The sequence below is a fragment of the Nuphar pumila genome, chromosome 9, assembly GCF_984573655.1.
Source record: "Nuphar pumila chromosome 9, dmNupPumi1.hap1.1, whole genome shotgun sequence".
Lineage (NCBI taxonomy): Eukaryota > Viridiplantae > Streptophyta > Magnoliopsida > Nymphaeales > Nymphaeaceae > Nuphar > Nuphar pumila.
The window spans coordinates 65,414,288-65,429,220 of NC_143257.1; the positions used below are offsets into that span (position 1 = coordinate 65,414,288).

The following is a 14,933-nucleotide window of genomic DNA, read 5'->3' on the forward strand; positions in this document are numbered from 1 at the left end:
CATCTCCTCCTCGTATTAGGTTGTGATGATGTGGAAGCCAAAAAGACTACCGAGACTTCTACACCAGTAGGCAGTGATGATGTTTGTTCAACTATGAATATTTTATGGAAACACTGAGTCAGTGTTCCGTTTTGATTTCTTGTGTAGTCGGATGTGTTTTGTGACCCTATCTTAAACAAAGGGTATTTTTGGCATGTAATACATGAAAACATTTGCTTATGAAATGAAATTTGCTTATGAAAAAGTTGTATTGTTGCTTATACGATGTTTTCTTGTTAAAGATGGTGTAGTGTACCCGTTGTGATGATTTGATGGAGTCTCTTAACAACTTTATGGAGGTTGTTGGTCCGCAAGCTGAAGCGATGTGTACCATGGGTGACCATCTTCAGCAGACCCCTCAGGGATGATAGACACATTTACAGACGCCTGCTACTATAGTTCCATACAAGCAATTTATGAGCATGAACCCTCCATCCTTCGATAGAAGGTCTACACCGAAAGCAACAGAAGATTGGGTACGAGAGATTGAACGTATATTTCATGTTCTACAAGTTAGCGAGGATCGAAAGGTAGATTTCGAGACGTACAGACTCCGAAAGGATGCAAAAAGGTGGTGGGCGACCACCTGGGAAATCAAATTTGTGAATGAGCCGATAACATGGGATCAGTTTGTGGAAGTCTTTTATGCAGCATACTTCTTGACACATCAAAGGAGCCATAAAATGCAAGAGTTCCTCAACCTTCAACAAAGGAGCTCTATGTTAGCTGAATATGTCACCAAGTTTCGAAGTTTAGAGCCCTATTGTCCTAACTTATATGCCACTGAGAAGGATCAAGCGATGAAATTTGCTCGAGGTTTAAAGCTTGTTCTTCGTATGAAGGTGTACACGCGCCCTCCAACGACAGTAGATGAGGCTTTAGAGATAGCTACACTCTTCGAGCAAGATTGGACCGAGTCTAAGAGGACTCGATGTTTTCGAGGATCTCAGTAGCAAGGCCAAAAGAGTTGGCCTAAAAAGAAACAGTTTCAAAAATATCCTGGTGGGAAGAAGTTTCATCCACCGACAAAGAAGAGCAGACCTCAAGGCAACAACAATAGGTAGCAGCAACATCAGTATCGTCAACCCCAGCAGCATCATAATCAGCAATAGAGACAGATAGCAGCAACACCGGGTTGTCCGAAGTGCCCTATCGATCATTCTGGTTGACCGTGTCCTCATGACACCGGAGAATGTCTCTATTGTGGCAAGATGTGCCACTACATCAACGACTGACGGAAGAAGCAGTCGGATGATTTAAAGAGAATTGTTCCTGGAACATCCCAGCCAGCATATCAGCGACTGCTACCTTAGCAGCAGCAGCAATCGCATCAGCGGAGTAAAGGCAATCAGAAGACGATAGCCGGATGAGCTTATGTAGCAATAGTCGAACAAGTGACCAAGGGAGAGTTGGTCCAAGGTACTATTCCAGTCGCTGGACAAGCAACTTTTACGTTATTTGATTATGAAGCTTCGTATTCTTTCATATTTGTTAGATTTGCTAGAACTTTGCCTTTGTTCGTAGAATCTTTGAATTACCTGTTGGAGGTTCATACTCTGATCAGTGATCAATCTTTATGTATGTCATATATTCTGAGCATCGAGGTATCAGTGGCAGGGCAAAACTTGTCAGCTGACGTAATCCTACTAGATATGACTGAGTTTGATGTCATTCTAGGCATGAATTGGTTATTTAAGTATCATGCTCAAGTTCTTTGTAGAGAAGGCAAGGTGGTTTTATTCCAGCCTGATCGTCCGATTTTGGAGATCAAGCTTTCTCGACCGTTGTGAGATAATCGTATGATTTCTTTTTTCAAGGCCCAGAAGTATTTGCGAAATGGGGGTATTGCATTTTTGGTCAGTATCACCCCAATTGAGCCTGAGATGGTTTTGATCGAGAACTTAGATATAGTTCAAGAGTTCCTCGATGTGTTTTCTGAGGAACTGCCCGGATTACCTCCAAAGCGTGAAATCGAGTTTTGTATTGAGTTATTGCTTGAAACTACTCCTATTTCTAAGGCATCGTACCGTATGGCTTCAGCAAAACTTGAAGAACTGAAGCGTCAGTTGGAAGAGTTATTTGAGCAAGGTTTTATCAGACCTAGTGCATCCCCATGGGGTGCACCTATGTTGTTCGTGATGAAGAAAGATGGATCATTGAGGTTGTGCATTAACTACAAGATGCTCAATCAAACGATGATCAAGAATAAATATCCGTTACCGAGAATTGAAGACCTTTTCGATCAGTTACAGAGAGCAAGGATTTTCTCGAAGATAGATCTCAGATCAGGCTATCATCAGCTTCGAATTAGAGAGGAAGATGTTGCGAAGATAGCTTTTCAAACAAGATATGGGTTGTACGAGTTCGTAGTGATGCCTTTCGGACTCACTAATGCACCAGCTGCATTTATGGATTTGATGAACCGAATCTTTCATCCATTCGTGGGTACCTTTGTGATCGTGTTCTTTGACCATATCTTGATCTACTCAGAGAGTTCTGAGCAGCATCGAGAGCATTTGCGTATCATTTTGAGAGTACTTCGTGAACACAAATTGTTCGTCATGTTCTCTAAATGCGAGTTTTGGCTTGAGCGAGTTATGTTTTTGGGTCACGTGACATCCAAAGATGGGGTGTCAGTTGATCCAGCGAAGGTTGAAGCTGTGTTAGGCTAGAAGCAGCCATAGAATGTCTCAAAGATTCGTAATTTCCTTGGCTTAACGAGTGTGAACACCCAAATTTTCAAATTTTCAAAAATTCCCTTTTTTCCTCTGGCCCCCATCTTTTGAATAATTGGGTCAACTTTTGATCAAATTCTAATCATTTCTCAGATTCATTTAGAAATCTGAAATCCAATTCTATCTTTGGTGCTTGATTCAATCGCGGATCCAGATCAAATATCCAGTTCTGAGGTCGATTATCCAATTTTCAATTTAAATTCAAAAATACAAAAATACAAAAAAAACAATTTTCTAAATGGCTCACATATTTTTATCTAGATCCAATCTCAATTCGAGATCCAACCTCAATTTTTTTCTAAAAAACTCGCATCTAGATCCATTTTGAAACTCATCTCTTAAAATTAAAATTATGATATTTCAAAAACCTTATTTTTGTAAAATCCTCAAGATTTCAAAATTATTGTTTTCATAAGACTTATCTGGATCTCACCTGTAAAACCCTCCTAAATTCCTCGTATTTTAGGTTTTCTCTCAAAAGCATAAAAAGATTTAACAAAATATAGCTTTTACACTATTTTGAAAAACCTTGTAAATCACAACCTTGTTTTGAAATTTTAAAAAAAATTGAAGGACCCCTGTTGAAATTGGCCTAACGGCCTTCTGCTATAACTACCAGTCGCGGGGTCGATCTCTTCCATCCACCCTTCACCACTCCATTGCTCGCATCCACTCTTCACCTCTCTGTCTCTCGATCCCTCCTCTCTTCCCCCTTTTCCCTTCTCTTCTTCTTCTTCTTCTTTTCTGATCTTCTTCCCCAATCGGCTGAAAGAGGTCAATCCCACAACATAAGGCTACGGTAAGTACTCTTCCTCTTCTCTCTTTTATTTCATTTTTCTAGTTTTCCTATTTTTTTGTTCCATTAAAGCACTCTCTGTAATGTCGAACTGCTTATAGCAGCCTCGACCTTCAGGTGCAACATCATTGGAATTTCCATATTCCTACATTTTTTTGTGGTTTTTTGTAATTTATTTTAGAATTCCTTTGCTTACGTATATGTGAATTCATGTTCATGTTATTAAGTTCAGAACTATTCTGTAGCAGCATACCATCGACTGTTTGATTTCACCATTAGTATTTCCATTGCATTTACTTCCATCCGATCTCCTGCGCATCTCTTTGATGTTGTCCATCATCCAATGCTCTAGGTAGTAGCTGCATTCATTGGTATCACCAGTTTATTTTGTTGCATCATCCCCTTTATTTTTCATTTTAATCAGGTATTGTCATTTTCTTTTTCATCTTCATTAATAGCTTCTGCGTGTATCTCATTCCCCCTGTATTTAGGGACATCCGACCTACACAATAACTATCCAGCATAATATGATCATTTCTTGTCTAAATTGCATCTTTGTCAGTGTAACGCCCCAAATTTCAAACTTGCAAACCTTTTCAGAAAAACAGGCAAGAGACTAGAAATATCTCTTTCCTTCAGAGTTTGATTAGGAAATCAGCGGAAGATTTTTCGTTGATAAATCATAAAGCAAGCTGACAACTTTGGGCACGTTAGCTAAAAGAACCAAAATTCACAAGATTCGGATATCCTAAGGGAAATCTGATACAAACCCAAGCATCCAGGACGCGAGCTAAGAGCAGGAAGAAGAAGTCTTGAAGCCATCTTGCAATCGCGTCATCGCCTGTAGTGTACCTAATCATCACCTGTACCCATAGAATGGGTTTGTTTCGTGAAAAACTAGTAGGTGCACAAGAGAGACTACTAGAACTGAATTAAGTACATTTAATTCAGTAGGTTATGCAGTTTAAAGCAGATATGCAATTAAACAGGTAAGAAATGCAAGCAGGTGAATAGTTCAAACACGTAAGCAGTACAAGCGAATAAGGCGTGCGAGCGACTAAGTAGTGCAAGCGAGTAAGCAGTGCAAATGTGTAAGTAGTGCAAACAGTAAGCAGTTCAACGCAAGTAAGCAGTGCAACTGACCAACGCAGCATACGATCAATTTGATCGTAAGCTGTGAACTACTACGAAACAAGCTTGTCCTCGTTCCTCGAACGAGGTCTCTGCATCTAATCACCACCAGGACATAGCTTGTCACTCACTACTTCTAACCAACGCTTTGTCCTGAACGACCTTAATCTATCCTCATCTCTCAAGGTCTTACGCGGCTAACCGTCACCGGTTATGACGCACTAAGGCATCATACTTTTTCAGAAAAGCTCACCCTTCCGTAGAAGGTCCAAAACATGATCACTGACTCAAATCGCTAACGATCTGATTCTCACACCTGAGTCAAGCATGTAATCATGCTAAAACAGAAAGCCGAAACTATGAAATCATAGTTGGCTATCACAAACAATCTCAGAAGATTCTCACAGCTCACCATAACTTTTTATGGTAAGCAAAAACACAAGATCCACGTCGGATCGTTCGGTCCGAGAGATATACGACCGGACAAGGAATTACCGCCCTAGAGGGTATACCTGATCTTGGACCCTACACTTCCTCACAGGAGTTCACCGTCTTTGCGGCTACCCGTTCGTGGACAGTGTACATCCTCACAAGATCTCCCACTCTAACCGAGTCACCTGATCTGGGAAATGTATAACCTCACAGCGAAACCTTTGGGAGATCAGTCCCTAACAAATGCCATATCCAATGAAAATCATTGCGATACACGCATCCACACAAATGACCGCTCTCAGGGTCGATAGCCACCAAGTTGTAACGCCCCAAATTTCAAACTTGCGAACTATTTCAGAAAAACAGGCAAGAGACTAGAAATATCTCTTTCCTTCAGAGTTTTATTAGGAAATCAGCGGAAGATGTTTTATTGATAAATCATAAGGCAATCTAACAATGTCGGGCACGTTAGCTAAAAGAACCAAAATTCACAAGATTCGGATATCCTAAGGGAAATTTGATACAAACCCAAGCGTCCAGGACGCGAGCTAAGAGCAGGAAGAAGAAGTCTTGAAGCCATCTTGCAATCGCGCCATCGCCTGTAGTGTACCTAATCATCACTTATACCCATAGAATGGGTTAGTTTCGCGAAAAACTAGTAGGTGCACAAGAGAGACTACAAAAACTTAATTAAGTATATTTAATTCAGTAGGTTACGCAGATTAAAGCAGATATGCAGTTAAACAGGTAAGCAATGCAAGCAGGTGAATAGTGCAAACACGTAAGCAGTACAAGCGAATAAGGCGTGCGAGCGAGTAAGTAGTGCAAGCGAGTAAGCAGTGCAAATGCATAAGTAGTGCAAACAGTAAGCAGTTCAACGCAAGTAAGTAGTGCAACTGACCAACGCAGCATACAATCAATTTGATCGTAAGCTGTGAACTACTACGAAACAAGCTTGTCCTCATTCCTAGAACGAGGTCTCTGCATCTAATCACCACCAGGACATAGCTTGTCACTCACTACTTCTAACCAACGCTTTGTCCTGAATGACCTTAATCTATCCTCATCTCTCAAAGTCTTACGCGGCTAACCATCACCGGTTATGACGCACTAAGGTGTCATACTTTCTCAGAAAAGCTCACCCTTCCGTAGAAGGTCCAAAACATGATCACTGACTCAAATCGCAAACGATCTGATTCTCACACCTGAGTCAAGCATGTAATCATGCTAAAACAGAAAGTCAAAACTATGAATTCATAGTTGGCTATCACAAACAATCTCAGAAGATCGTCACAGCTCACCATAACTTTTTATGGTAAGCAAAAACACAAGATCCACGTCGGATCGTTCGGTCCGAGAGATATACGACCGGACAAGGAATTACCGCCCTAGAAGGTATACCTGATCTTGGACCCTACACTTCCTCACAGGAGTTCACCGTCTTTGCGGCTACCCGTTCGTGGACAGTGTACATCCTCACAAAGATCTCCCACTCTAGCCGGGTCACCTGATGTGGGAAATGTATAACCTCACAGTGAAACCTTTGGGAGATCATTCCCTAATAAATGCCATATCCAATGAAAATCATTGCGATACACGCATCCACACAAATGACCACTCTTAGGGTCGATAGCCACTAATACAAACAACAAGATCAATGCCTGGATCACCTGGTCTGGGACATTTATAACCTCACAAGGAATTCTGCTCAAGATGGTATACCTGGTCTTGGACCATACACTTCCTCACAGGAGTTCACCGTCTTTGCGGCTACCCATTCGTGGACAGTGTACATCCTCACAGAGAATCTACCACTCTAGCCGGGTACCTGGTCTTGATCATACACGCTGTCGCAGATAATCCTTTGGAGATCTGGTGCTCGACAGACACCCCACTCAGTGATGCATGCATCAATAATCGACTGCTCTAAACCATTGACCGCCTCGGAGTCGGTAGCCACAATATGGGCACAAGCATGCATATCAGCAATGTGCATCATATCACTTCACATAAAAGCATAATATCCTACGCATCGTGTTATTGTCACAAGGAATATTGCAATCCTCAAATGGGCCCTCAAAGCATGTGTAAACGACATATGAGAATGCGCAGATATGGCAATCTAGTTGATTCTATAGGCGAAGGCTAACTAACTTTACCCGTCAGCCAAACAAAACAACTGAATAAGACAAGCACTCATAACAATGCTCGTAAAACATATAATTACCATAAAATGGCTCAGTCCATCAACAAGTAATTAAATAAATCGTAAGGCATAAACCATTGCATCACAAGCCATTCATAAGCAATCATACGGCAGCAGTTATATCACAATATATAAGCAGCTTATAAGACAAGCGGCCACATCAATCCTAGTTGGCACCAGTTCGTAGATTACGAGTTGTATGCAATCACATCAATCATAAGAGATGCAAGCCAACAAGTGCTACGCTACAATAAGCATCAAACAGTTTGACCAAGGGATAAAGCAAGTCACATGCTAATATGTAGCAACTGGCATAATGCTATTATTATAAGTATTTAACCAGTATGAGAAGCTCCTTATTACTCCGCAAAGAACTGCGTAAGCAGTTTAACCAACTAGAGTAACGCCTTGACAGGCGTGCATAGCTCAACGAGTAGCATACTGAACTATCGAGCAAGCAAGCGAATTAGTAGTGCAAGCGTAGCAGTAGTGCAAGAGAAGCAGTAGTGCAAGCGAATCAGTAGTGCAAGAGAAGCAGTAGTGCAAGCGAATCTCACGACTCAACGACCAGTGTGAACAGACCTTATGTTTCGATAATTACGAATCTGCGGGTACGCGCAGGCAAAACGTAGAACCAACTGAAACTAGTTCGGGCGTCTGTTATTCTATGTATTTTCAATAACCCGAATAGCTAGTTGAGTTCGCTCCAAAGGGACGACTTTAGCCGAGAGAGGATTCCCCAAAGGAGGCTGTGCCACAGACGCATCCAACTTCTGCAGAAGTGTTGAGCTAACTAATGTAGCCCCTTTCCCCTAACTCCAATGACTGGGGAGGCCGGATTGTTGCCCGTAGGGTGGTTGTTAACAACCTGTCCATTGGAGTTTGTACCGCTCTGTCCTCTCCCTTGACATACAACCAAAAGCGAATAGGTACGTTAGGGGTTGCTTAACTAACAATCCATTCTATGCTATGGTATTTAAACCACTCAAGCATCATGTCTGTGAAGGCGAATGTGAGGTCATTTATGTGATTACAACATTTTGCATTTAGCGTTGTTCTAGGTCACACGACAGTCTCATCCGATCATCGCAGTACTAGACGTGTCGTGCACGACTACAAGTACTCTAGGATGAAAGGGGTATAGCTCCTCAATAGAAGCCTCAACAGGAGTGTTTCACAAAGATGTAAAGTTTATAAACTTTACTTTATCTTTTGAAATAGCAGTACCTTGTGCCAACATTATGCATGTGATTTTCTCGAATCACATCCGCTATCAGGGTATCTACATGCCTCGCATGACTCGACACCGGCCTCGATAGACGGGATACGGGTTTCTCAACAGGACACCCGCTAAGAAGTTCGCTCGAACCCCCAAATTGGGATCACCCGAGATATGCCAAAAAGGCGAGCAGAACCAGCCAGTCATATCCTTCCAAATGTTTCGATTTGGAGCAGTCTTTGATGCTTTTGCACAGCTCCCTGAAACCTCAAGTCGACTCTGCAGGACTACATGCACGAAGGGCAAGGATCCTTGCGAGGTATCCCTCTCCTTAGACGAGGATGTGCCGCTCACTCCCGACTAAACTCTTGTTGCAAGAGGGAGAGGGGTAAATGCCCCTTGCATCCTCCACGAGGATTCCTTTAAGACATACGCAAAGAGCAAGAACTTGCATGTCATCTGCAATAGCAAGGCAATACCAACACATATGCAAAGGCAAGAGCCTAGGCGCAAAGCGCGACGGCAAAGTAAACGCGGTAAGCAGAAGTGCAACGCAAAACCTTTACACGATGCGCAACGGCAAAGTAAAGACGGTAAGCAGGAGTGCAACGCAGAACCTTTGCACGATGCACAGCGGCAAAGTAAAGGACAAGGATCGCGAAACCGCGTCCTTGAGTTAAATGCATACTCGTATAAATATATATGATATATATATATATATATATATATATATATATTTGATTGTCCTTTTTAGTTAATTGAACTTAATTCAATTGTCCAAGTCTTCTGTGCAATCTTTCCCTACCTTTGAGAGTTGCAAGCTTGCTGACGTCTGTGGACGTACACGATTGACGGCTCGAGTTGCGGAGCGCAAGTGGGATCCGTCGTAGCTGCAAATATGCGATATTAACATACAACCCAGAGAAAAGCAAAAGCAAGGAGAAGGCTCGACTTCTCTGATAAATAGGGCTGGGGCCAACCGTCCCAATTGCCTTGAAAAATGAAAGGATGGGGCAGGGCCAAATGACCCTTGCTGGCAAAAGAGGGATGTAGTCAATGCGAGCAGATGACTCACGCTTACTAGGAATTCCTCGTTGGAGACCAACAATTGTAATGATCTGTCCCCATCACGATGTTGCTTCCAAAGATTTCCCGCGCCAAGGGTATAGGTTCGCGCACAAAGGGCAAAGGGCCATCGGCCCCTGCTGGCAGACAAGAAGGCAGGGGCCATCGGCCCCTGCTGGCAAACAAAAAGGCAGGGGTCGATGGCCTCTGCTGGCATAACAAAAAGGCAGGGGCCATCAGCCCCTGTTGGCACATAAAAAAGGCAGGGGCCATCGGCCCCTGCTAGCACATCAAAAAGGGGACAGGGAGGAGGGGCTCGGCCCCTCCCCTACCGTAATGGAAGCAAGGAGGGGGCTCAGCCCCTCCCCTGCCGTAACGAGAGAAGGGAGGAGGATCAGCCCCCCCTCCCCTACCGTAACTGAAGTAAGGAGGGGGCTCAGCCCCTCCCTTGCCAAAAGGGGGCACAGGGAGGGGGTTTGACCCCTCCCGTGGCCACACAGAGAGGTGAGGGAGAGAAGAGACAGGAGAGGTAGAGAGGAGAGAGAGAGGGGGAGGTGCGTACCTGGTGGTCGCCGTCGGCGGCATCGTCGGCGTTGGAGGGAGGTTGCAGGTGGCGGCAGCGTTGACGTCGGGTTGACAGGGGTCTCCAGAGGGTGTAGAGACAAGAGAGTCAATCGGGGGAGAGAGACCGAGAGGTGGTGCGGGAGAGAGACAACGAGGGAGGGGTTTCGTGAACCTCCCTCACCTCCCTTGCCTCGACCTTAAAAGGCACGAGAGAGACGGTCGGGTTGCCGGACCGCATGTCCCCCCTTTGGATCCAGGTCGGGTCCAAAACTGGATCCGACCCGATCCAACCATTTTTTTTTTGTTTATTACAGTCATAATTTTGCACATCCATTGCGAATATGAGAGGTATCCCCAACGATATAGCTTTTATGTATCGGCTTCCTGTCTTGATGTAATGCTTACAGCATATCCAAATTTTGCATCTCATCAGTGAGTACATTGACCCCACTTCGTCATTCTCTCATTCGTGTCATAGGTATATTGCGGATCTAAGTAATGCATCTAGTGGTAGATTTATATCATCCATCCTGTTTGTGCATCATCGATATTTCCATTACAGTGTTAGCATTATTGCATCTTCTAATCTCTGCAACATATTGCATTTTGCACTTTCCCTGTATCATGTTTTCCTGTGTAGCCGCACTATCCTCATCACATTCTCTGCATCGTATTGTTTGAACATTTGGGGTGGGTTGTTATACCACTATGTTGTTGTATTTATCCCCTTTCCCTATCCTAGTTTACATGGTGCGGGCTTACATGTGGATAATATTGATAGAGTAAGAATGCTAGAACAAACGGTATGCTGTGATCCTCAAATGGCTTCTGCAACTTGTATTTTAAAGTTGATATAAAGTAAAGGTATGCAAAGTCTAAAGAATGACACGAAAATCCCTGATGGTAATATTCTTGCCCAATGACTGTTTCAGAGGGTGATTGGTTACATTTTTAGGAAGAACAAGTTTCAGACATGTACCGAGCTTGTCAAGATTAACTGAGATCATTTCACGTTTCCTGCACATCAAACCTATGTAGTGATCTCAATTGTGCTAAACTGGATTTCTGTATTGAATTGGATTCAATTCAAAAATTGTTGAGTATTAGCCTTTTATAGATTCCAGCATTTGCTGAGTAATACTCCTTTGTTATCCTGTGAAGCAATTGATTTAAAATCAGATTTCCTCACTTCTCCACACGTTATCTACACATTCCAGCATCTATATCACTCCTCTCTACTGCAACATAGTTGTATCCATTCCTGCCTTGCTATAAAATCACCATTGTTGCCTGGTGAAATCGCTCTAATGTGTTATGTGGAGCTGACCTTGTCTTGCAAAATGTTTCTACCTGAATACAAGTATTTGGTGACTCATTCACCTGTCGTTATTTATCAACATATATCATTTTATTTCTGGTTTAATGGACAAAACCCCTTTTTAACAAAAATGTTTGATACGGCTGAAAGCCATTTTGTTAAGGTTGCTGGAAGCAATTTGTAGGACCTAACTCACAGAAATCTATCTGTTGCAAATTGGCTGGTTGCTGAGAATGATTTATTGACTTACTTGCTGTGATAAACCAAGTGGAGAATTTGGTGTGTTGTGCAGGTTTAACCTACTAAGGTCGATCTATTGCAGGAGATCGAGTGGAGGAAATTGATGCATTCATGAATCTAAACTGTTGTTGACTGTTTAATTTCCATGATAGTCCCTGCATCCCATCATGTTCACTACACTTCATCTTTTCCCTATGTTGCACATCATCATGTACATTTTACTCATCACCTGCACTATGCTCCACTACTCACACACCTGCATCTCATACTAGCTAATGAGCCATCTGTGTGATCTTTCCTAGGAAAAAATTTAAGAATGATCTGTTTTGGTATGACTACAAAAGAATTCCATATGCTTTATATGTCTGATGGAATATATATTCTAAATGTTTATGTTTCCACTCTGGTTGATCTAATCCAACTTCAAAGGAGATAGTTGTAAAAATAAAAAACTGATATTAGATTGTGGCTTCTTTTAAGTAGAATAAATTTCTTTGAAAAGAATACTCATGATTCCCTAGCATAGATTTGTATTTATGACACTACATCCAACTGTTGCACCTCACTCTACACTCTGCACTCTCCCATGCACAACAACATATCACACAACACTTGCTGCACCTGGCTTCACTTTCTGCACTTTACCACCAGCACTTTCATTTCACTATCACCTTCAGCCACTACACTTTTCACGGCACCATTACTTGTATACCTCCAGTTGCACTCTCACTTCACTGTATTTCTGCACTTCTACACCTGTAGTAGCACCCGTACCCCTTTGCATTTATGTTAAGCAGCTTCTGTACACTTTGCAAATTAGCATCCAGCAGCACCTGTACACCTGTTTAATATATATTGCATCAGCCATATCTATTACATGTACACTGTTGCATACTTTACTGTGTGTATACCCCCCTTTAGCTCACTTATTGAGCTCATCTACTGTGTACATTTTCTCTGTAGGTGTACCCAGTGAGCTCACTCATTGAACTCATCTACTGTCTGCATCCTCTTTGTAGGCGTACTCCCCTAAGATCACTCATTGAGCTCATCTATTGTGTGCATTTTCTTTGTAGGCATACCTAGTGAGCTCACTCACTGAGCTCATCTACTATTTGCATCTTCTCCATAGGCATATCCACTGAGTTTACTCACTGCACATACATCAGTTGTGTGCACATTGATTCATCGCATATCAATTCCAAGTTTAAGCAATATTTGGTGAACATAACCTCTTTTGCACCTTGAGCATTATTTGCTTTGGGGGTGCCTGCCTCTATACCCCAGGTTGTCGCCAGTAGTCACATAACCGCATCATCTTCCCTCCCCAGATTTGCGAAATCAATTTGATCCATGGAGCTAGTTTGTTGTGTGAAGTCATATGGAAAAGCTGTTGTATAGGTCCAATCCACTATGACCCTGCTGGAGCATGATGTTCTGAAGTTATTATCAATATCAACAAATTCCCTTTAATAACTTGTATCTTCAGCCCCTTTTTGATCATATAGTAATGCCTGCATATGCATTCATGTCATTTAGCATTTGCTGTAAGTTGCATCCCTTTATCCAACATATCCCATCTCATATGAACATCTACCTACTCATCCCCTGCTACTTTATCTCACTTCCAACCACTTGCACACTCATTTTTCACTTGCACTACTACATTTGTCCCGCTATATCATCACTTACACTTACACTACAACATTCTCTACATTCTCAGCACTGCAACACTTGCACATAGGCACAAGTATTGCATATGCATATCACATATGCATATTGCATATGAGTGTTACATATGCATATACACTCCTCAATAGCATAAGCATAGTTCTTTACATATTCATAAGTATAGTTCTTTGCATAGGCATTTTATAATTAGCATAAGCATGATCATATGCATGTCAGTTCCTGAAATAGTATTTTCTATTTTTCTTCTATATTTTGCATTCCTTTGCTTGTACTAACTCATTTTTGCAAGAAAAGCATAGAAGACTTTGATTTCTCTTTCTAGAATAGGAATTTTAATATTTCAATTTTAATTTTAAGATTGTAATAATTCTAGATTAATGAGAATTTCTATTTTTTAGTTTAGAATAGAATGTATGAGCATATAGATCTCATAATTGCCAGTGACATCTCATTTTATTTTTATTTCAAAAATCCACAATGGTGAAACACGAATAACACATGCACCATTCTAATAAAAGGTAATTAATCCTAAGTAAATGATTCACATTTATGGCCATAGTCAAAATGTGAACAATACTTAGGATTTTTATCTTTTATGGAATAACATTTGACCTCCACTTAGGTCGCTTTTAAAAATCATCATATTTTTCTGAAATATTCTTTTCTTCCTTTATCAGAATTTAATCTGTGAATTAACTTAAGATATATTTGTGTCCATAGTTATGGATATATTAAAAGTTAATTTCATTTTAAATCCTATAAAGACACAAAAATTTATTTTATTCTTTATTAGAATGCAAATATAGATTAGATTATAATATGTTTGTGACCATAGTCATGAATGTATTATGATTTAATCTTATTTCAATTCTATTAAAGAATAAAATATGCTTTTAAATTGAGTTTCAAAATTGTAACAGCTAGACATTAATAAGAATGCTATATTTTTAGTTTTTTAGATAAAATAAATGAGCATTGTAAATACTATAAAAATTGTTTGTTTTCATATCATTTTCCTCTTTTATTGCAAAATGGGAACATGAATGGAACGTGCACCATTCTAATAAAAGGTGATTAAATCCTAAGTTGACGATTTGCATCAATGTCCATAGTCAAGGTGTGAACAAAACTTTGGATTTTCATCTTTTATGGAATAACACTGGATCCACACTGGATCTTTTTAAAAAATCATCATATTTTTAAATATTTTCTTCTTTTATCAGAGTTTAACTTAAAATTAACTCAAAATATATATCAATGGTCATAGTCAAAATATATTGAGAGTTAAGTTCATTTTAAACTCTATAAAAACACCAAAATGTGTTTTATTCTTCACTTGAATTTAAGTACGATTATTATATAATACATCTCATGACCATAGTCCGAGATGTATTATATTTTCAATCTTATTTCAATTCATTTAAAGAATGAAATATGATTTTTCAAAAACCAAATTTCAAATTCTTTAATTCATTTCATCATTTAGGCTAGAACTA

At 40.8% G+C, this 14,933-nt stretch overlaps 1 protein-coding gene across 1 annotated transcript; it reads left to right on the top strand.

Moving 5' to 3' along the window:
* Positions 1-461: 461 nt before the first annotated feature.
* LOC149828618 (uncharacterized) lies at positions 462-992 on the top strand. The gene has a single exon (XM_090017099.1). It carries the CDS (start codon positions 462-464, stop codon positions 990-992), a length of 531 nt encoding a protein of 176 aa, XP_089873225.1.
* Positions 993-14,933: the final 13,941 nt, after the last annotated feature.

Excerpts from the sequence above, each read along its gene's own strand:
- LOC149828618 (XM_090017099.1), top strand. The coding sequence starts at position 462 with ATGAACCCTCCATCCTTCGATAGAAGGTCTACACCGAAAGCAACAGAA.